This window comes from Typopeltis vanoorti, chromosome 11 (assembly GCF_054136105.1).
Source record: "Typopeltis vanoorti isolate ZY-2024b chromosome 11, IOZ_Tvanoo_1.0, whole genome shotgun sequence".
Classification (NCBI taxonomy): domain Eukaryota; kingdom Metazoa; phylum Arthropoda; class Arachnida; order Uropygi; family Thelyphonidae; genus Typopeltis; species Typopeltis vanoorti.
The window spans coordinates 78,280,730-78,302,397 of record NC_143559.1 but is presented as its reverse complement, the minus strand read 5'-3'; the positions used below and the strand labels follow the sequence as shown (position 1 = coordinate 78,302,397).

Genomic DNA, 21,668 nt, shown 5'->3' with positions numbered 1-21,668 from the left:
GTCTTTTCAACTCTGTTTTTTACAGTTTCCGCTTCCTTCTTCACACCCAAAATCTGCTTCATGGATCTTCATTAGCTCGGCATAGTGACTAGTGCCAAAATGTACTCTGGTGGATAACTTCGTAATATCATACAGCACTTAATTTCTGTTATACTAGCTGTGTCCTTGGCAATGGTTTTCATAAATGGACTATGTTCTGTGTTTCCGTGCACAGTTCACATAGGATATATATACTCTACAAAGAATTAGTACAGGATAAATAACTAACAACTATTAGAACATACAATTATTTTATAATTATGGAATATACATCAGTAAGTGAATAATTTACTAATTGTCTGACGAGCAAATTTGGCTCAGGGAATGGCAGACTATATTAAATCCTGAATGAAACACTATTATGTTATAATTCCCTTCATTCAGAATTTAATCCAACAAGCTCCTAAACACCCAGCCAAAAAAGATGTTATTTGGTTGTTTTACACATGAACAGTCCAGGATCACTTGTGCCTGTTGACAGTATGATGAAAAGTGACCAGTACATAAAATTATTGAAGAGTGGTCTCACATATCCAGATAGGCAGAAGACTCATCTTCCAAGAGGATTTCACTCCATGCCACACTTCGAAAACAGTTAGTGTTCCCCAAAAATCAAACATCCAATTGCTTCAGTGGTCAGGTAACTCTCCTGACATTAATCCAAAAGAAAATTTGTGGGCAATAGTGAAAAAGAGATTTGGAAAATTAAATTGTGATACAAAGAATAATTTAATACAAGTTTTTTTTTTTATATAAAAGTATGGTTTTTGAGATGCGGAAATAATAATGTGTTCTATGTTGGTAGAGTCCATGCCTAAGTGAATTAATGAACTTATTTTCTTGGAAAATTAAAATTTTTCTTTAAAATGTGAGTGTTTGGATTAATTTGTTTGCTACTGTATCATAAAATCTCACTAAAGAATTAAATCTCATTCCCAATGAGTAATTGTTATTCTATGAGAATTTTTCTTTAAAATGTGAGTGTTTGGATTAATTTGTTTGTTACTGTATCATAAAATCTCACTAAAGAATTAAATCTCATTCCCAATGAGTAATTGTTATTCTATGAGAATCACTCTACTGGAAAAGATCTCAATCATGGAAAACATCATAAGGTACAACTGAAAGCAATACACAGAGGGCAGTCTTCCTTGACATGGCCACTCTAGCCTGTGACTTGTATCTTTTAAAATTCATTATCTTTTTTTGAATTGTCAGTTCCCTGAAGATAATCTGTAAATTTCAGATTGAAATATTTGATTTTATAATTTCGTAATAAACTTTTTATGCTTACATATTCAGATTTTTTTAATTTGCATATAGTACCTACCTATGTGTTATATATTATTCAGTATTATGTTTGAAGTAAAGACCAAATCCACAACATCAGTTCAAGACAGACTAACTTGATCCTTGTGTGTTGGGTCATACAGCAGTTAACCATATACTCAGTAATCATTTGGATGGCTAAACTAAAATACACATCATCCCACCCACCTCCCACATACTTGTAGCTTGGTTTGCGTATATTTGCATGCATGCTTAGCTTGTCCCTCTGTTTATTTTTTTCATATCTTTTATTTATTCATATTTTGCCTGTCAATATATGTACCACAGTACTAGCATTGTTATGTATAGTCATTATCCATCAATAATTTGTGAATTTTATAGGCATACACACCACAATACTAGCATTGGTATGTATTATCATTATTCATCAGTAGATTGTGAATGGCATAGGTGTGTGTATTTATATTTATTTATTTACTTACCTTTTTTACCTTTCTTTTTTAGAATCAGATGAAGATGATGAAAAAAGAGATGAATTTCTTAAAAAAACCATTCCTAAGGAAGAAAAGGAAGAATCAAAGTCTAAATTTCTTAAAGGATCTGATGATGAGGTCATAATAGGATATTTTCTTACCAATATTATCATATAGTGCTCTTATAGTTAATGTTTTTATAGTGGTTACACATAAATGTTCCTTTTCTTTTCCTAAAAAATGGAAGATAAGCAGATAATCAAAATGCCTGAAATTTTAATGGGTAAAATTGATAAACATTATTATTTTATTTATTTTTGGAAACTTTTGCAACCAAAATGATATTTCTTATGGATAAATCTAATAAAAGGCTAAATCCTGGGGACTAGTTACATACTTCACAATCCTTGCTGGATGTCATATAGTTCTATGCATTACCAGGCGCTCAGTTTTCTCTGATGGCTTACCACTTTAAAAAATATGATGTAACTAAGACATCATATACCTGATATATTAGTTATATCAGCAATTCTGGTTCTTTGGGAAGTTTTTGGTATTGCGACCACATTATTATGTAATTAAAGAGTCATCAATCTTTCTTCCAAAGTCCTGTCTAAAAAAAGAATAAAACATCTCGTAATAAGAGGTTTTAATTTTGCCTTATCTCCACAGAACATTCTAAAAATAGACATCGTAGCACAAATTGAAAAAGGAATTCACAATCTTCTTAGAGATTCGGCAGATCTCAACCACATACAAACTTCAGCCTTATTGCTAAAATGTAAATTACCATGTAGAAATTTACCAAAATCAGAGTTAATAGCCCTTAAAGAATTAAGACGAGATAAAAACATAGTATAGTCAAGGCAGGCAAAGGAAATACAACAGTGGTTATGAATTCAGGTGAATATGCAAGAAAAATTAACAACCTATTAGAAGATTCCAATACCTATTCATCCTTAGACAAGGATCCCACATGGCACATACATAATAAAACCAATGACTTGATAAAAAAAGTTATCTAACTGGCCAGAAGAATTTTAAAAAATCTATCATCAAAATATCCCTTAGTCCCAGGAATTTATGATGCTCACTCCAAAAATACACAAAGCGGATATTCCGTTACAGCTAATTGTATACGTGAGAGATTCTCCGACCTCAAACTTAGCAAAATATCTGTCAAACCTGATATCATCACACGTAGGAAAAACAGAATCATTTAAAAAAAAAAAAAATAGTTTACATTTTATTGAAAAAGTAAAGGATAAATATAGAACTTTCAGACATCTTAGCAAGTTTAGATGTGGTCAGTCTCTTCACTAATATACCAAGAAATGACACAGTGGGTCTACTTGTAAATCTTTTCCCACCAGACACTGTAGGACTATGCAAACACTTTTGTAAATAGACAGATAGGAAAGAAGAATATTAAAAGAGCAGTGAAGTCATGAAAATGGATATCTAGAATTAATGTATACATTTTAGTGTTACCATAGCTTAAATGTCACAAAATCTTCATAATGAATTAAATATGTGCAGTTTGTACCATTAAAATCAAAAATAACCTGGAAATTTCATCAGTAGGTTAACTTTATAATTGTCTTTATTATCTATGGTTGCTTACAGAGGAAAAGGACAATAGTAATGAAGAGGTCTGCAAGTCATCCTAAGGGGAGGGGAAAAGTGATGGGCACAGCTGGTGTGAACATAGTCATCTCCTGATTGGACAAAGACTTGATGATAGACAACTGACATGAGTTGCTACTGGTCTCTTAGAACTGGAAATTAAAGAAATATTGTACAAACTTCTAAATTGTTTGATGACAGCTATACATAGACTTGAATTCCTTTCATGATGAAAATAAAGTATCCAAAGGCTTTCAGAATTTGTAGTGAAAAATTTATGGGGACAAAAACACATGTTGGAGTAATTTACTTATAATTATGAAAATAATACTCAACATTTCCACCTCTATATCGGGATCATCATCAAGAAAACATGCACAGGATATGAGCTATATGACACTACACAAAAGTAAAATAAATCTAAATGCTTTGCTCATTGTTTACCCTAGCTTGACCGCTGGTGAAAATAATAATAATAAATAAATTTATACATAAATATAAATTAACCAAATAAAAATTTTTTGGTTAATTTATATTTATGTATAAATTTTTTATGTATTATTTTTTCCACCAGAGGTCAGGATAGGGTAACCAATTAACAAAATGTTTAGAATCTCACTTTTGTGTAATGTCATGTAGCTTGTGTCTGATGCATGTTTTTCTGATGATGATTCAGAGGTCGAAACATCGTGTTATTTTCATAATTGTAAGTAAAGTACCGTATTTGCCGGCGTATAAGACGCACTTTTTTTCTTTGAAAATAGGTCTGAAAAACAGGGTGCATCTTATACACCGATACTCAGTTTTTTATTATTTCATTTCTGGAAATTTTCTCTGTTCTGAGTTACACTATTTCTTTATTGCTTCCTTGCGGTGTGTGTGAGAGCATTCCAGTTACATAGAGCAGTGTTTCTCAAACTTCAGGCATCCGCGTTCATATGATTGGTGTGGTATTAACAAAAGACCGTGCTACTAAATGACAAAGACAAGCAGACAGTTGAGTTGAAATGCTAATTCTCTTCAACCGAATTCCTTATATAATATCTGAAACACATTCACTATATATTTCTTTGTTTTAACACGTTCACTCAAACAAAACCATATGTTGCACTGGCAACATATGGTTTTGCTTGAGTCATAGAGCAGTTTCTGTGGGAGGGGGACATGCGATTCATTAGTTAGTGCCGTTTTTATCTTAGTTGACTCTAATTGCACTGTTTGTTGAGAAACATATTGCACAGCCTGCAGATGTCTCTGTACCTTATTCAGTGATACAATGGGAACGTTTTATGATCTTGAACTTCGCGGATACGTTGAATTTTATTCTATGCGCTAATGATGCATAGCCGAAAATTGTCATGACACCCCCCCCCCCCCCGAAGACCTTTCACGTATCCCCGGGGGTACGCGTACCACACTTTCAGAAATACTGACATAGAATCGGTGGATGCGCATGCGCTGTCATCGACGATCACAGCTGTGTCCTGTTTGTTTAAACTTTCCAATTTTGTCGCAGTTGTGAGTGGTGATAAATTTCTGCCGTTAAATTTTCTCTAAATTTCTTGGCAAATTATGGCTGAAAAACGTCGCCATTGTTACAATATTGCATACAAGCTTCGTGTCATTGCGTATGCTAAAGAACATGGAAGCAGGGCTGCAGAGAGGCATTTCGGACCACCCCCAACTGAGAAAATGATAAGAACTTGGCAGAATCAGGAAGAGGATTTAAAAAAAGCAACTCACAGTAAACATAACCTACGAAGTTGAACTGCAAAATGGGCAGAACTGAATACTTGGATTTTAGACCACAGAAAAGCGGGACTTTCAGTGTCTACAAAAATGATTATTCATCAAGCGAAAGCGATAGCCACTAACAGAGGGATCACCAACTTTACTGGATCAACATCATGGTGTTCAAGATTCACGAAGAGAAACCAGCAATGTATGTGGACTAAAACAAAAATATCACAAAATATGCCAGCTGAACATGAAGAAAAAATGATTGAATTTCATTGATTCGTCATTAATGCAAGGAAACGAGAAAATTTTTAACTTGCGCAAATAGGACACATGGACAAGGTTCTGCTGACTTTTGATGTGCCTTCAAACAAAACTGTAGATTCCAAGGGCACTAAAAGTGTTACTATTAAAACTTCGGGGCACAATAAAACTCACTACACGGTTGTTTTATTCTGCTGTGCTGATGGGACTAAATTGCTGCCACTATTGATTTTTAAAATGAAGACGCTACCCAAAGAAAAACTGCTTAAAGGAGTGTTTGTACATGTTCATGCAAAAGGCTGGATGGATGGAGGAGGAATGAAGTTATGGATAGATAAAATTTGGTCTAGGCACCCTGGTGGACTGTTGAAGAAGCATGCCATGCCAGTATGGGATCAGTTTCGTTCTCACAGAACAGACTATGCTACAAATAAACTCGAGGAATTGAAAACTCAGTTAGCTGTAATTTCAGGAGGTCTAACTAGTCGGCTTCAGCCTTTAGATGTCTGTATTAATAAACCATTTAAGGGATTTATGAAGGAGAAGTGGAACAGCTGGATGCAGTCTTCAGATTTTGAGGTTATGCCATCAGGAAGAGGCCTCGCATTTCGCAAGTTTGCGAGTGTGTCAAAGCTTCATGGGATGCTGTGAAAACTGAGACAGTGGTTAAATCATTTAAGAAGTGCGGAATTAGTAATGCACTGGATGGTACAGAGGACAATTTGTTGTATGATGACTCAGATTCTGATTTAGAAGAGGTTTCAAGTGTCTCTTCATTTAGCTCTGGAGATGAATTTCTGGGTTTTGACGATTAAAAGTTGGGTACTCTTTCCTATTTAGATTAGGTATTTGTTGAAAGTAGACCTACTTATTACTTTATATTTGAAATACTGTAAATTCATTATAATATTCAGTGATATTTTTTTCCCTAAAAATGTGAACAAAAAAGGGGGTGCGTCCTATATGCTGGCAAATAGGTAATTACTCCAATGCGTGTGTTTATTTCTCCATAAATGCTGACCACCATGTAACCTTAAAAGAAAGAACTTTCAGAATTTGGACTGCCACAATTTTACCATCATCAAATACTTGAGAGAGGATGATTCAATAACTTGAATAGCAGAATTTATCACATTATCATATGTGTAATTATAATAGTAAATGCAGTCATTATGAATAATTATGGAGACGCACTAGTGTTTAAGAAATTATTTAATTAAAATTCAATGTTTTGAGCTTTATTTCGAATCATAAATGTTGAAACATCAAATTTTATTTTAATTTTAATTAAAGTAAATTCTTAAACATGTAGTGTCTCCATAATTATTCATAATGATTACTGATCACCATGTAACCCTAAATGAAATAATAGTAAATACAGTTAATTAGGGTAGGATACTAGTAGAAATATTCTTAGAGGTAGGTCTAAGGAATAATTTTTGAAATATGTATCTCAAGCTGATACTACTTCAACATGTATCAGCTTGAGATACATGGCGAAGAAAGGGTTAGAAAAGGTTCCTCTAGTTGGCGATAAATTTGAACAGCCTAGCAATATGGATGCAAGCGCCCCTTCCACGGGGCTCATAAGTTTCTATTGAAGCTGTTATGTTACTATCATAGTAGTGTGCTCTGATCAATTATAGTCCCATACTTGTTACTTAGTTTAGGTTTCCTTGTTTCATCATTTGCAGTCTAACTGGATGAGTACTCATTTGAAGAATTCTTCTGCTATACATATCAAAACTACATCATTAGGAAAAGAATTGAAGTATGTGGTTGTCATTAAACAGTTTAGAATTTTTTACCTTATGGATAAAGAATTAACTTTTTAAACTTCATAACTTTTAGTTAAACTTCAAATTAAAAGAATGGTGAGTATTGTATTTCTTTAATTTACAATTTGAGAGGATAGTATAAATTATGTGAGCTATCCATCATTAGGTCTTCTTGCATTAAGGAAGCTGAACTGTTTGTATTAAATATTCCAGTCACTTTACTCCTTTCTATTTGTAATTGGAGGTGACCAATTATAAAATTGAACAACTACTTATATTTTGATTTTTGATTTTAATGGTATAGACCACACATTTAGTTCATTCAGGTAAGTGATATTAATTTAATGTTATCATAACATTTTATAATTTCATACTTTTCCAGTTCTTTTCTTTCTCATATGACTCATTTTTTTTTTTTAATTTTCCGTTTACTGTTGTCATTTTGTGTACTTTATGTATGTTTCCTGCCTATCCTTTTATATTTTGTCATTGCCAAACGATTTTCTGCCATTTTCTTTGTTTACTGGCTTTAGTTTTCATCCCAGATTTATCACTCTTCAGTAGAAGTTCATTGTATTAGCCATCAAATGCTGAATATTTATTTGCCTTTCTTTCTTTATCATCTTCCCCACCCAAGTAGCAGTATATATTGTAAAACTGTGGTTAAACATTGACTTAATGCTTCCTACACTTGAATTATTCCCCCCCCCCCTCCCCGGTTTCCTCATGAATGAAAGCAGCAAATTCTTTTTGCTTTCATCCATGTTTTTACAATTAATTCACAATATGAATTTGATTTAGCTTCTGTCAGTACAAAGGTCAAAGATTTTTTTTTAAATTAAAATAATACAGATATCAAATATGAAGCTACTAATATGCAGGGGGGGGGGGAATCAAGGTTTGCTCTTTCTTTTATTTTCTAGTTTTATTACAAAATGTATAATTTTATTCAGTATGTCCCACAGCATTACTCCCAGTAGCTGTTTATTTGAGTGGAGGTTTTCAGTAGAGATAATCAGTGTCAACATTATGCAGAGCTACCTTCACCTCTAAGGTATGGTTGACCTCTTTTCACATCTGCATTGCCATGCCAGTGCCGATATTACATGTTGCTGTTATGGGTAAATAGTTTATATATATGCATCTGTTTCAGCAAATAAAGTTTCTTAGTGTTGATTATGATATCATTTAGTACGGAATTCAGTTTTCTGTGAAGATTTTGAGTTTTTCACTGTTTGCAATAGTGAGCTTAAAATAGCATTGGTGCTATAAGCTTAAGCTGGGACCTTTCCATAGTTATAGTGCCTCATTTCATTAGTGTGATATTCACTATAGTGCATGTCTACTGTACTGCTTCACTTTTGAAACTTAAGTTTATACTGTAAATGTTGTTTCTCTATTCGATATATAAAAAAATGTGAATATTGATTATTTTCCCTTTCAGTTAGATTAATTAGCAAGTTGAAGATTTTTATGCTCCTTTCCTCCATTATTTATTTTGTGTTTTTTTTAATAGTCCCTTATACACTTAGGTTATTTAATGCAGCTCTTTTTTAAAGTATTAGTCATATTGAGTTACTTAAGCAATTGTGTTTTAGGATTACTATAAAAAAATACAAATGTTTTCTTGTATTGTGACACTCTAGATTATTAACATTGTGTTTTTTGTTAGGAATCAGATGATGATTCGATTGACTGGGGCTCTACATCAGAAGAAGAAAGTTCATTATCAAGTGATGATGAAAAATATGGTGGCAATCTTGCAATTAAGTTCTTAAAAAAGTAAGTTTGTAATTCTCAGTTAACTTACTTTTTTCAGTTTGTGTTCTTTCTCAGTTACTTGTATTGGGTTTTTGTTTTTATATTTTACTCATAAACTGATACCTTGAAACATAAGTATAGTGTTTCATATAAATTAAAAAAAAATTAATTCTAGTCATGCAATTAATTGTAGAGTGACTTGCTACTAATATTAATGGCACTTAAGCATAAAAAAATTTGAACAGATTAATGGCACCTTTTCAGAGGCAGATCTTAACATAACAAAATTTGAATGCAAAATCCTTTCTTTCATGCTTATATGATGATCAGAATACATTATCAAAAATTATGGAGACAACTAACACAGTAGTTGTCTCCATAATTTTTGATAATGTATTAAATGCAAAATGTAGTGATTTAGCACTGTTTATCTGACTAAACCTGCTCCTGTCTTTTAACAGCTAATGATGTTGATCATTGTCTTTGATTACAATTGTGCTTTATAAACTATAATCTTGAGAACATGAGTGAATTACTTAATGGTAATGAATATTCCTGAATATTCTAAATATGTCACACATTTTCTGACCTGGTTAGCTAAGTGGTTAAACCACTTAGCTAACCAGGTTCATGGTGGTTCAAATCCCACCATGAACATGAATGTTTGTGAATGTCTTTAGGAATTTCATTGCCCAATGTGAACCAAGTCCTGCTTATTGCAGGCCTCAAGTGGCTTGAAAAAGTTCTGTTTGGTCTCTAAAAATAAATAAATTAATACGAAATAAAGAGGTGCTAAGGGTCAAAGCTCTATAACTGAGATGAGACCTCCACATAGCCTTTAAAGGAATGCGGAGAACCGACCAGGGCTTCTGACCTAATGTCCAATCCTCACCTTCTTGTGGTGTTTCCTATTGGGTATATATGGGGATACTGAACAAACGAGAATGGGCTGGGATTTGAGATTTAGCCAACCAAATTATATTCCTATTGGTTAAACCAAAATACAAAATGATTGTACAACATCACAAAATTTCATGCCGGCTGGGGCGTCGCCCGGTTAAACAAGGCCACCGTTGTTGTTGCCAGGGAACCAGGACGAACAGCGAAACGTCAGCTACTGGAACAAATCTGAAAACACACCCCAACTCAATATCACCAGAGTTAAAGATCGGTACTATCAACATAAGAAGCCTGAATGGCAAAGAAATGGAGCTAGCGGAGGAATTATATAAGTACCAGATCCACATAATAGGGGTGACTGAAACAAAAAAGACAAAAACTGGTGAGATCTTTCTGAGCAATAAATACAAAATGTTATATTCAAGCAAAGACAATCAAGGAAAAGAAAGAGTAGCCACAGTATTCAACACAAAATACAAGAGTAATCTTCTTGAATGGCAGGCAGTGTCAAGTAGAGTGATTTGGGCAAATATCATATCAGAATGGGGAACTGTACAATGAGACTTATTTGTGGCTATGGTCCCAAGAAGGTTCTACTAAGGTAGAAGTGGAGGAATTTTTTGAGGCTCTAGAGAAAGCTACTGACACAATGAAAAAGAAAAAGTTGGTCCTTATTGGGGATCTAAATAGGAAGTGATTGTCAGACATGCAAAAATATTTTGGGAAAATTTGGAGAAAAGACCAAAGCTAATAATAATGGCAAATACCCGTTGGATTTCTGCTCAGGACATGGACTGGTTATTACTAACACCATGTTCCAACATAAAAATGTGCACAAATTCACATTGAGAGAAGAGGCAAGGAATAAGAAAAGTCTCATTGACTGTGTTATTGTTGATAGTGATGTTTACTCCCTGGTGCAGGACACCAGAGTGTAGAGAGGATTTGAAATTGCAAGTGATCACTATTTAGTCTTGAGCAGGATAAAATTGAATTTCATATTGAAAAGAATGACATGTAAGAAAGTTTTAAAGCAAATCAAAATTGAGCAGCTCTCAGATGTGAACTGTAGACTAAAATACACAAAGATTATTGAAGGAAAAATGAAAGAGTTTGAGAACAGTAACCAAACCTTGGAGATTCAGTGGCAAGCATTGAAGAAAACCCCGATTGATTCAGCTAGAGAGTCATGTGGTGATGTTGTCTGCAAGGATAGAAAAATCAGAACTCCATGGTGAACACAGGAAGTTAAAGAGGCAGTGAAGGAAAAGAAGAAAGCTTATCAAAAGTTCCTGTCAAATAAGTCAGCTTGTGCTCTTAGAGAATACAGAGACAAATGTAAGAAAGCTACACAGTGTGTAAAACTAGCTAAACAAAAGTCATGGGAGGATTTTGGCAAGAACATAGAAAATAAATATCAAGAAGGTGGCAAAATATTCTGGAGGTTGTTGAAGAAGCTTAGGAATCGAGGAAAGAATGCTGTAAAAGGAGTTAGAGATGATAAAGGTGACATGAAAACCAGAGAAAAAGATATTCTTGAAGAATGGAGTAATTACTTTGAAAAACTGCTAAATGAAACAAGCAGTGATGACAGCACAGTGGTAAAAAACACTGACCAGGCACGCAGTCAGGAATACATATCCATACTTGAAGTAGAAAGAGCCATCAAAGGCTTGAAATGTGGAAGGGCAGCAGGAGTAGATGATATTCGACCAGAAATGCTGAAGTATGGTGGTATAAAAATCTTACAGTGGCTGCGCTGCATAGTTCAGAATGCATGCCTGGACAGAGGGACGAATTCTCCTACTGAGTGTTCCTGGTAAGATATATGCAAATATACTTGAGAAATGATTGAGAAGAATTGTGGAAGAAAAGCTTGGTGAAGAACAAGCTGGATTCAGGTCAAATAGAGGCTGTCAGGATCAGATTTTCACTTTACGACAAATAGTGGAGAAAGCATGGGAATATAACAGAGATCTGTATTTAAGTGTGTAAAAGATTTGGAAAAGGCATATGACAAGGTGCCAAGAGAGAAGGTATTCAATACGCTGCAGTTGTATGGTGTCAATGGGGCATTATATCGAGCAATACTTAGTCTTTATTTGAGTTGTAAGTTAGCAGTTAGAATTGAAGGAAGTACAGGAAGATGGTTTAATGTTAAATCTGGTGTGAGACAAGGATGTGCATTATCCCCTCTGTTATTCATTATCTATATGGATGATATTATGAAAGAAAGTGGTATTAAACATGATATCAAAATTGGAGATGTTAATGTCAGCTCTTTGCTTTATGCGGACGATGTTATACTTCTAAATAGATCCGCTACAAGTCTGCAAGATTTTCTGACTAAATTGAATAACTGTTGTAATAGATATGGTATGACAGTCAGCAATAAAAAGACAAAGACAATGAAAATAGGCAGAATCGTTGAAAATGTCAACTGTGTTGTGAATGGAGAACCTGTGGAACAAGTAAAACATTTCAGCTACTTAGGCACGATTTTTAGTGAAGATGGTAAATTAAATATGGAAATAGACAATAGAATCAGCAAAGCTGGTATGGTAGGAAGTCAATTGAATAAATTTGTATGGAATAAGAGAGAAATTAGTCGGAACACTAAATTAGCTGTATACAAGATAGTGTTCAAACCAGTTTTAACTTATGGATCTGAGAGCTGGGTCAAAATAAATCACTTGACCAAAGACTAGAGACTGCAGATGTGAGTGTCCTGAGAAAGATTAGAGGCGTGAACAGATGGCATCAATGGCAATATCATATTAAAAACGAGAATATTAGGAAAGAACTTGACATTGTCAGCATCCAGAAATGCATTAACAGAACTAATCTCAGGTGGTATGGTCACTTAAACAGAATGGGCGAGGAAAGATTAGCAAAACAAGTGTTCTCTGCCAAGTTAGCAGGAAAACGACCCAGAGGAAGACCAAGATATAGGTGGATTGATACGGTACAAAGTTCCTTAGACGATAGAAATATAAAATCTGGTAATGTTGGAGTCTTGACAAATAACAGACTGATTTGGCAGAAAATTGTAGATATGAAGTTACTGATGATGTAAATTTTTCATGTACTCGTAGTACTATCATATCCTGTACATCTCTTGAGGGTACATGGCAGGAATTTGATGATGATGATGATAAGAAATAAATTTTACCCACCCACAGTGTGAGTGTACTATAGGTTTATAACTTTCATGGGTGAGAGTTATATTCAATTTTTTCTTTATACATGGAAGAATGGACAATCCATCTTCCTGACATAATCTGTGATTTGCTAAGTGAGATTATTTCATTACTGACATAGGCCTTAAATGTTTTACTTAGGCTTTACGTTGGGTGGCCAGCTGAATTACAAGCTGAATGTTTGAGTCAAATAGGGTTGAATGTTTCCATAACAAGGTTGTGGAGGCATTTGGCTAGTATCCAATGTAGACATGATGAAATCTTGCAGTGGGTTCTGGTTACAAATTCTAAACAAAATATGTTCTGTAATTTCGTGCATTATCCTGTTGGAAATGTCTATCACATGCGAAGTAAATGATTAGCATAAATGAATGTACTTGGGTAAGCCCTGTCATTCCTTGCCCTTGGGTATTAGGAGTCTAAGGAAGGTCAGGAAACATGATGTAGACTATCATACCTGCCTTGCAACATACCTTTGTCCTTCCATTTTTCATGAAATAACACCAATTTGAATTCATTCACTCTCTGATCTTTCTCTATTCCTCAATGTTCCTTTATTTATTGTTGCTGTGGTTGCTTGTTTTTGTTGGAGGTATTTTTATCAATAGTTTGTTCAGTATTATACCTCATTCAGGACATTGTCTATATATGTTTGCAGTCCCCAGTTATAATGTGCAATTTTTTGGCCATTTGTAATATGTTAAGACCATTAGTCCTTTATCAGCTTTTACTTGCTCCATGCCCAACACTATCCATTTTCTGTTTAGCATTCTCAATATACCATTGTTTCATGTAACTTAGGAAGACAGTGGCTTCTTAGAGACCATTGTCCTTTAGGATTTCTCTGTCATGTTCTTGCTTGCTTATTTGGCTCCCACAGTCATTTTTCCTTTTGAAATCAAACCTTGTGCTCATTATCTCTCTCTCTCTCTCTCTCTCTCTCACACACACACACACATTTAATCGGAAATATTGTTTCTTACACAGACCAGCCAGTATATCTATACCTGCCACACACACATTATTATTTATGTGTTATTGCTGGATTTCATTGGACATGGGGATATCCATAATGTTTTGGTTGTTTACTACATGACATCTTATATGATGACCTTATGTAAGGTAATCATATAGGATAATGAAAAATAAAAAAAAAAAAACCTCCATAGTATATAGTATATTAATCATTATAACTATTAGTTACTTCCTTTCTCTGTCTCCAACTTTAATATTAATCATTTATTAGCAATGTTGTTGGCTATGATTAGCATCATAGTGAATTGTTGATTCTGAGGGTATAGCTAACAGACAGCATTTTGAATGTGCATCTTAAAGATGGGTTTATAAACCGGTTAACTTATGTCTTCCAATATAAGCTGTTATATATTATGGGTCGGGGTTCACTTCCCAGACTGGTTTCAACCTTTATTGAGGTCTCATCAGTGAGTAGGCAGACCCTGAAATGCCAAAGCACCTTGTGGCAACTTCCATAGGTAAAATTGATAAGCTCTGTATTACTTAAACCTTGGCATTTCAGGGTCTACCTACTCACTGATGAGACCTCAGTAAAGGTTGAAACCGGTCTGGGTAGTGACACCCCCCCCCCCCCACATACACCCATAATGTATAACATCATACATCTCCTAGGAGATGTTTACATTTATGGGAAATACTAAGGAAAGTGATCAGAACTTAATCCATCTTTATCACGAGTTGCCTTGGTGTTGCACCACCACCATAAGTCTTGAACCACGTTCAGGCGCAAACTTGACTTACTTGTCTGTTTGCTTACTTGGGAAAAAGGATTAAAATCAAGGTTATAAAATTACTTGGTATCTTTTAACAAAGTAACTAATAGTCATAATGATTAATATACTATGTACTATGGAGTTTTTTTTTTGTTTTTTTTTTAATTCATTATCCTATATGATTACCTTACATAAGGTCATCATATAAGATGTCATGTAGTAAACCTTGATGACAGGGTGTCATCAAGGAATAGTAGTACTGGATGGTACCAGCCATAAAAACATTCATCTATTACTCTCATATACTGTTATAATTTGGGGGAAAAGAGCCTCCATAGCTCAGTCAGTATAGGCGAAGCCCTTTGGTCGGAAAGACCTGGGTTCGATTCCTGTCCATGATGAGGAACCTTTATCTGGTCCTTTGTGACTAAAGTGAGTTAACTGGTCTCATACAGAGGTAAAGGGTTTTTCCCACCTGGAAACTCAGGTTTTTCGTCCCTCAGAACAAGCAAACCAGCCCATGAACACATGTGGATTCATAAAATACATACTTAATCCTAGGAGGGCTCAACCAGTCTTAAGGGACAGTCGAGGAATGGGGAGAATCCCATACGAATAAATAAAAAATAAATTTGGGGGGAAGGCATTTTTTGACAGATCTTGTGTTAAATAACTTTTTTTTTTTGAAGTGTGGGTTTCTTTCTACTCAGAAAGAATTTGTAAGAAGCTGCCGTGTAGAGGTGAGAGACTCGGTTACTACATAGTTCTTCACTGACTGTAGTCCTCTTGTATTCAAAGTTTAAGATAATGCATATACCAATGTGGATGCTTTTGATCTGTCACTCTCACAAATTGTTATTACGTTTTTCAATCTGTGATTTACTGTATTGGAAGTTTAGTATATTTGTTAGACTTTAATATATGGTTGGTTTCAATAACTAAATATTTGTGTACCATTTATAGAACTACAGAAAAGGATGACACCAAAGAAAGAAGAAAAGATAAAAAGAAAGAAAGAAGGGAAAAAAAGAAAGAGGAAGAAGATGAAGGTGAATGGGAAGAAGTTAAAGGAGGTGCTCCCCTTATAATGGTAAAACGTTTCCTTTGAAATTATCATGAGCTTTATTATTATTATTATTAGCATCATTGGCCTTCTGCCAAGAGATTTAGCCTGTGTTCATTTTTGGCAATGGGGCATGAACTCCATTAACTTGCTATTTCTTACTTTTATGCCTGAATAAAGGTGGGCAGATTTCTTCCTTGTAGAAACTTTTTTTACCCTGCAAAACAGTCTAACTGGCAAAACACAAGTGATTAACAGACATAATTACCTGAATTGCTTTGACTGTAATTCTAAACAATCCAACACAGCTTAACTAATTTTTATATGTAATTTACATTTAATGCTATATTAAATGTGTTCTGGTCATGTTTGAAAGGAGAAAAGTGAATACCTGAAAAAAGCTAACTTTACAGCTATGGCCCAAGATCAGCTGTATATACTACCGAGAGAAAAATCTAACAGCAAGTCACAATAACCAAACAGATATTTGTTTATAACATAGAAGTTACTATCATAGGTTGGCTTGTGAATATACACCCTCTTATGTTCATACTCACAGCTGAGCATTACATTCTCTTCCATTTTCTCTTTTTAACATCATTTAGCACCATCCTGTGCACTTTTGTAAAAAGACCTTTGTACAAAAGTGCTTCATGCACTTTTTTTGAAAAGTGCACGGGACGTTTTCAATATTGTCACAAGTTTACACATACTCGCCCTTAAATTGAGGCATATGTCATATTGAAGCACAAGAGTTTGTATCCCCCTTGTCATAGTAGTCTCTTGCCATTGTTTTGACCAAATCCTTTATGGCTAGCGTGATTCTGTCATTGCTGAGCAGCTCCAAATTTCTGGAGAAAATGATGAAAAAGTCATTGGTTGAAATTGGGGCTATAGGACAGATGCTGGAGCAGCATTGTAGGGGTTGTGCATTGTTGTGAATCAAAACAACTCTAGAACTGAAGAGGTCTCATCTGTAGACCTCTGAAAATTATTTAGGATCTCATAATAAACATCTCTGTTTAGTATTTTTCCTTGAGGTATAAAGTCAATGAACAAAACACATCATCTGTCCTGAAACATGTTACAGAGGATCTTCCTGAAAAAAGCATCTGCTTGAATTTCTTTGCCTATGGAGATCAACTATATCACCATTTCATTGATTGCTGCTTAGTCTGTCACATGTGAGAAATCTAGGGTTTCATCTCTTGTCATCATAGTGCAACTCAAAAATTTGTCACCTTCATGTCCTTCCCAAAGTTCAGCATTCCCACCATGTTTTTTTTTTTTTTTTTTTTTTTATATCATCATTCAGCATTTTTGGCATCCAGAAAAAATTCACTACACAAAATTCATGCACTTTTTTGCACATGAATTTTTTTTTTTTTTTTTTTTTTTTTTTTCATAGTAAAGTCTGATTCTTTCTCATTAGTAAATAGTAAATCTTTTGGAATCATCTTGTTCATCTGGTCAAGCAGTTTGATCTTCATTAAACTTCCTACCCCATTTTATCTCATTCTCTCACTCATGGCATTTTCTCCATATAACTCATTAACTTGCTGATAAATTTCAGCTGGACAAGCAAACACAGACAGATAACTAACAGTATGTCTGCCGTATACTTTTTGGTTCTTGCAACATCACTGCACTGGTACATCCCACTCCTGCCACTTGCACCACAGTATGCACAATTGAAATTTAGTTTCTGGATGCATTTCACATTTAGAAATATGTAAAATTTCTAATATATATCATATTACAAATTTTATACATATATAATATCATCAAATTCCTGATATATGCCCTCAAGGAGTGTATAGGATAATTATGGTAGTACTACATGAACAGATACGTTATTATTAACTTCCTATCAACAATTTTCCTCCAAATTAGCCTGCTATCTCTCAACATTCCAATATTATCAGATCTTATATTTTTGTCTTCTTCTGGGTCTTTTTCTTGCCAACCTTGCAGAGAATACTTGTTTAGCTAATCTTTCCTTCCCCATTCTGTTTAAATGGCCTTAACACCTGAGCTTATCTCTGCTAACATATTCCTGAATACTAACAATGTCAAGTTCTTTCTTAAATATCCTCATGTTTAATATGATACTGCCATTGATGGCATCTGTTCAGTCTCCTAATCTTTCTCAAGACTCATATCTGTGGTCTCTAGTCTGTGGTCAAGTGTTTTATTTCTAACCCAGCTCTCAGATCCTTAAGTTAAAATTGGTTCGAACATCGTCTTATATACAACTAGTTTAGTGTTTTGACTAATCTCTTTCTTATTCCACATAAATTTATTCTGTTGTCTATTACCAAATTGAATTTGCCATCGTCACGAAAAACTGTGCCTAAATAGCTGAAATGTTTTACTTGTTATATAGGTTCTCCATTCAGGGTGCAGTTGATGTTTTCAATGTTTCTGCCTGTTTTTATTGTCTTTATAATGCTGATTTTCATACCAAATTTATTACCACAGCTGTTCAGTTTGGTCAGGAAACCTGCAGACTTGTCCTGGATTTATTTAGGAGTGTAACATCATCTGCATAAAGTAAAGAGCTAGGATTAAAAGCTCCAATTTTTATCAGGTTTAATACCACTTTCCTTCATAATGTGATCCATATAGGTGATGAATAACAGTGGAAATAATGTACACCCTTGTTGTGCACACCTGACTTAACATCAAACCATCTTCCTGTACTTCCTTCATTTCTAACTGCTGATTTACAACTCAGATAGAGACTATGTATTGCTTGATATAATGTCCCATTTACACTATGTAACTAGCATTTTGGAGAGATTTTCTCTTGACACCTTGTCATATGCCTTTTCAAGATCTACAAAACTTACAAATACATATCCTTGTTATATTCCCATGATTTCTCAACTACTTGTCATAACTCTTATGCTGACAACCTCCGTTTGATTTGAATCCAGCTTGTTCTTCTCCGGGTTTTTTTTTCTTTTTTCTTCCCAAAAATTTTTCTTGGCCATTTCTCAAGAATAATTGCCAAAATCATACCAGGAACACTCAGTAGAGAAACAAAAGCTCTGTAATTCTCCAGCTTTATTCCGTTTTTTATAGATGGGTACTATGAGTGCTCTACTCCAATCATCTGGAATTCGACTCTATGATCAGGCCTTCTGAATTATGCAGTGTAGCCACTGTAAAACTTTTATACCTCCATATTTTGGCATTTCTGGTCAAATATCATCTACTCCAGCTACCTTTCCACATTTCAAGTTTGTGAAAGCTTTTTCTACTTCAAGTACAGATATATATTCCGGATTGCATTCCTGTTGAGTGCTGTCACTACTTCTTTCATTTAGCAATCTTTCAAAGTAATTACTCCATACATCTAGAATATCATTATCTTCAGTTAACATGTCACCTTTATCTCTGATTCCTTTTACAGTACTCTTTCCTCCATTTCTAAACTTTTTCAATAACCTCTAGAATATTTTGCCACCTTCCTGATAGTTATTTTCTATGGTCTTGCCAAAGTCTTCCCATGACTTTTGTTTAGCTAGCTTTACACAGTGTTTAGCTTTCTTACATTTGTCTCTGTACTCTCTAAGAGCACAAGCTGACTTATTTGCCAGGAACTTTCGATATGCTTTATTCTTTTCCTTCACTGCCTCTAACTTCCAGTGTCCACCATGGAGTTCTGATTTTTCGATCCTTGCAGACAATCTCACCACATGCCTCTCTGGCCGAATCTCCAAGGTTTGGTTCCTGTTTTCAAACTCTTTCATTTTTTTCTTGAATATTGTTTGTGTATTTGAGTCTACAGTTCACATCCGATAGCTGTTCAACTTGGTGACCACTTGCTATTTCAAATCTTCTGTATACTCTTGTATCCTGAAGTGGAAAAACATCACTGTCGACAATAGCATATTCAATGAGACTTTTCTTATTTCTTGCATCTTCTCTCCATGTGAGTTTATGCATATTTTTATGTTCGAACATGGTGTAAATAATCCATGTCTTGAACAGAAAGCCAGCAAATTCTTACCATTATTATTAGCTTTGTCTTTTCTCCAAATTTTTCCAAAACACTTCTATATGTCTGGGAATCATTTCCTACTTTGCTGTTTAGATCTCCAATAAGGACCAACTTTCCTCTTTTTTTTTTTTTATATTGTGTCAGCTGCCTTATCTTATGCCTGAAAATTAGAACCTTCCATGTGATCATAAGCACAAATAGTTGCATTGTCCAGTTCCTCATTCTGATATTAGTCTATATCACTACTTGATATTGCCTGCCATTCAAGATTATCCTCATGTTTATTCTCATCCTTTTCCCTAATTGTTATTTCCTGAATATAACATCTTGTATCTGTTGGAAATATCTCATCTGTTTTTGTCTTCTTTGTTTCGATCTGGTATCCAATTCTTCTGCTAGTTCCATTTCTTTTCCATTGATTGTGCCAATCTTGATTTCTGCTGATGTAGAGTTGGAGTTCATTCCAGTAGCTGACATTTTGGTTCCCTGACTAAAACAACAGGGGTCTTTGTTTAACTGGGAAACCCCCAAGCCACCATGAAATTCCATCATTTTGAGTAATGGTTGAAGCCAATAAGAATGCAATTTGATTCATTCAGTATCTAGGTAGAATACCCAGCAGGGTGCACCACGAGAAGGTGGGGATTGGACATCAGGTCAGAAGCTCTGGTTGGTTCTTTGCATTCCCCATAAGGCCATGTGGAGGTCTCCTTCCAGTTAGCTAGCCTTTAAGTACCCCTCCCATGTCCCTGTGGGGGGGGGGGGGATCCAACCTACAAATGATTTAAATATATGATTAGGGTGTTTTCATTGATCTTTTATTTATTTTTTAATGTTTTTTTATTTATATTTTTATGCAATCCAGAAATTCTGTTTCAGAGACCAAATATGGTACTGTTTTAGACCTCCAGAAAACAGAGTAATGGTCTTGCTGGGTGATGAAATTCTTCTTCCACCTGAAGACATTCACAAGCATCTTCCCATAATGGGATTTGAATCTGTGATTTGATTGGAGAGTGGTAACACTCTCTTGGACAAGAGAGTGTCACCTTGACCAAGCAGACTGGCTTTGAACAAAAACCATCATCATCATTAAATTACTGATACATACCCTCGAGGGATCTGCAGAATACTATCCACATAATAATACTGTATGATTAAGCTTGCATTATTACCACTTCCCATGAACAGTTTTCTTCCAAATATATTATTTGTCAGATTTCCAATATAGCCCCATCTAACATTTGGGTTTTTAAGGTCTGTTTTCTGACTGCATCAATCCACTCAGATCTTGGTTGCTTTCTGGGTCTTTTTCATGCTGTTTAAGTGACCATACTACCTTAGATTAGCTCTGCCCACAGATTTTTGAATTCTAACAATGCCGAGTTTCTTTCTGAATATCTTCGTTTTGATATGATTCTGTCATTGATGACATCTGTTCACTTCTCAGAACTCATGTCTATGACCTCTGGTTTCGGTTAATTTGATTTGATTTCCATTAAATTAATTTGAACACTGATTTGTTGCTAGTTTAGTATTTCAGCTAAAAAATTTTTAGCTGAAATACTCTGTTTCTCGATCAAATTCGAGATAACTTTTGTTATCTCGAATTTGATCTTCTGACCAGACACTGAATTATGCAGTACTAAAATATTCATATTTGAACATTTCTGGTCAAATGATGTTTAATCCAGCTGCCATTTTTGATGGCTTTTTCTACCTCAGGTATTGATGTATAATCCTTTTCATTTGTCTTGTATATTATTTACAACTGTTTTGC

General features: G+C 34.6%; 1 protein-coding gene across 2 annotated transcripts in view; it reads left to right on the top strand.

The window, feature by feature from the left end:
- Positions 1 to 21,668, top strand: part of eIF3c (eukaryotic translation initiation factor 3 subunit c) — a 202,031-nt gene that overhangs the window by 79,853 nt on the left and 100,510 nt on the right. For both annotated transcript variants that reach the window (XM_090400058.1, XM_090400059.1), the window contains exons 7-9: positions 1,834 to 1,940; positions 8,880 to 8,989; positions 15,780 to 15,906. In XM_090400058.1, the coding sequence (XP_090256184.1) occupies positions 1,834 to 1,940; positions 8,880 to 8,989; positions 15,780 to 15,906 (344 nt within the window). The remainder of the gene's footprint in view (positions 1 to 1,833; positions 1,941 to 8,879; positions 8,990 to 15,779; positions 15,907 to 21,668) is intronic.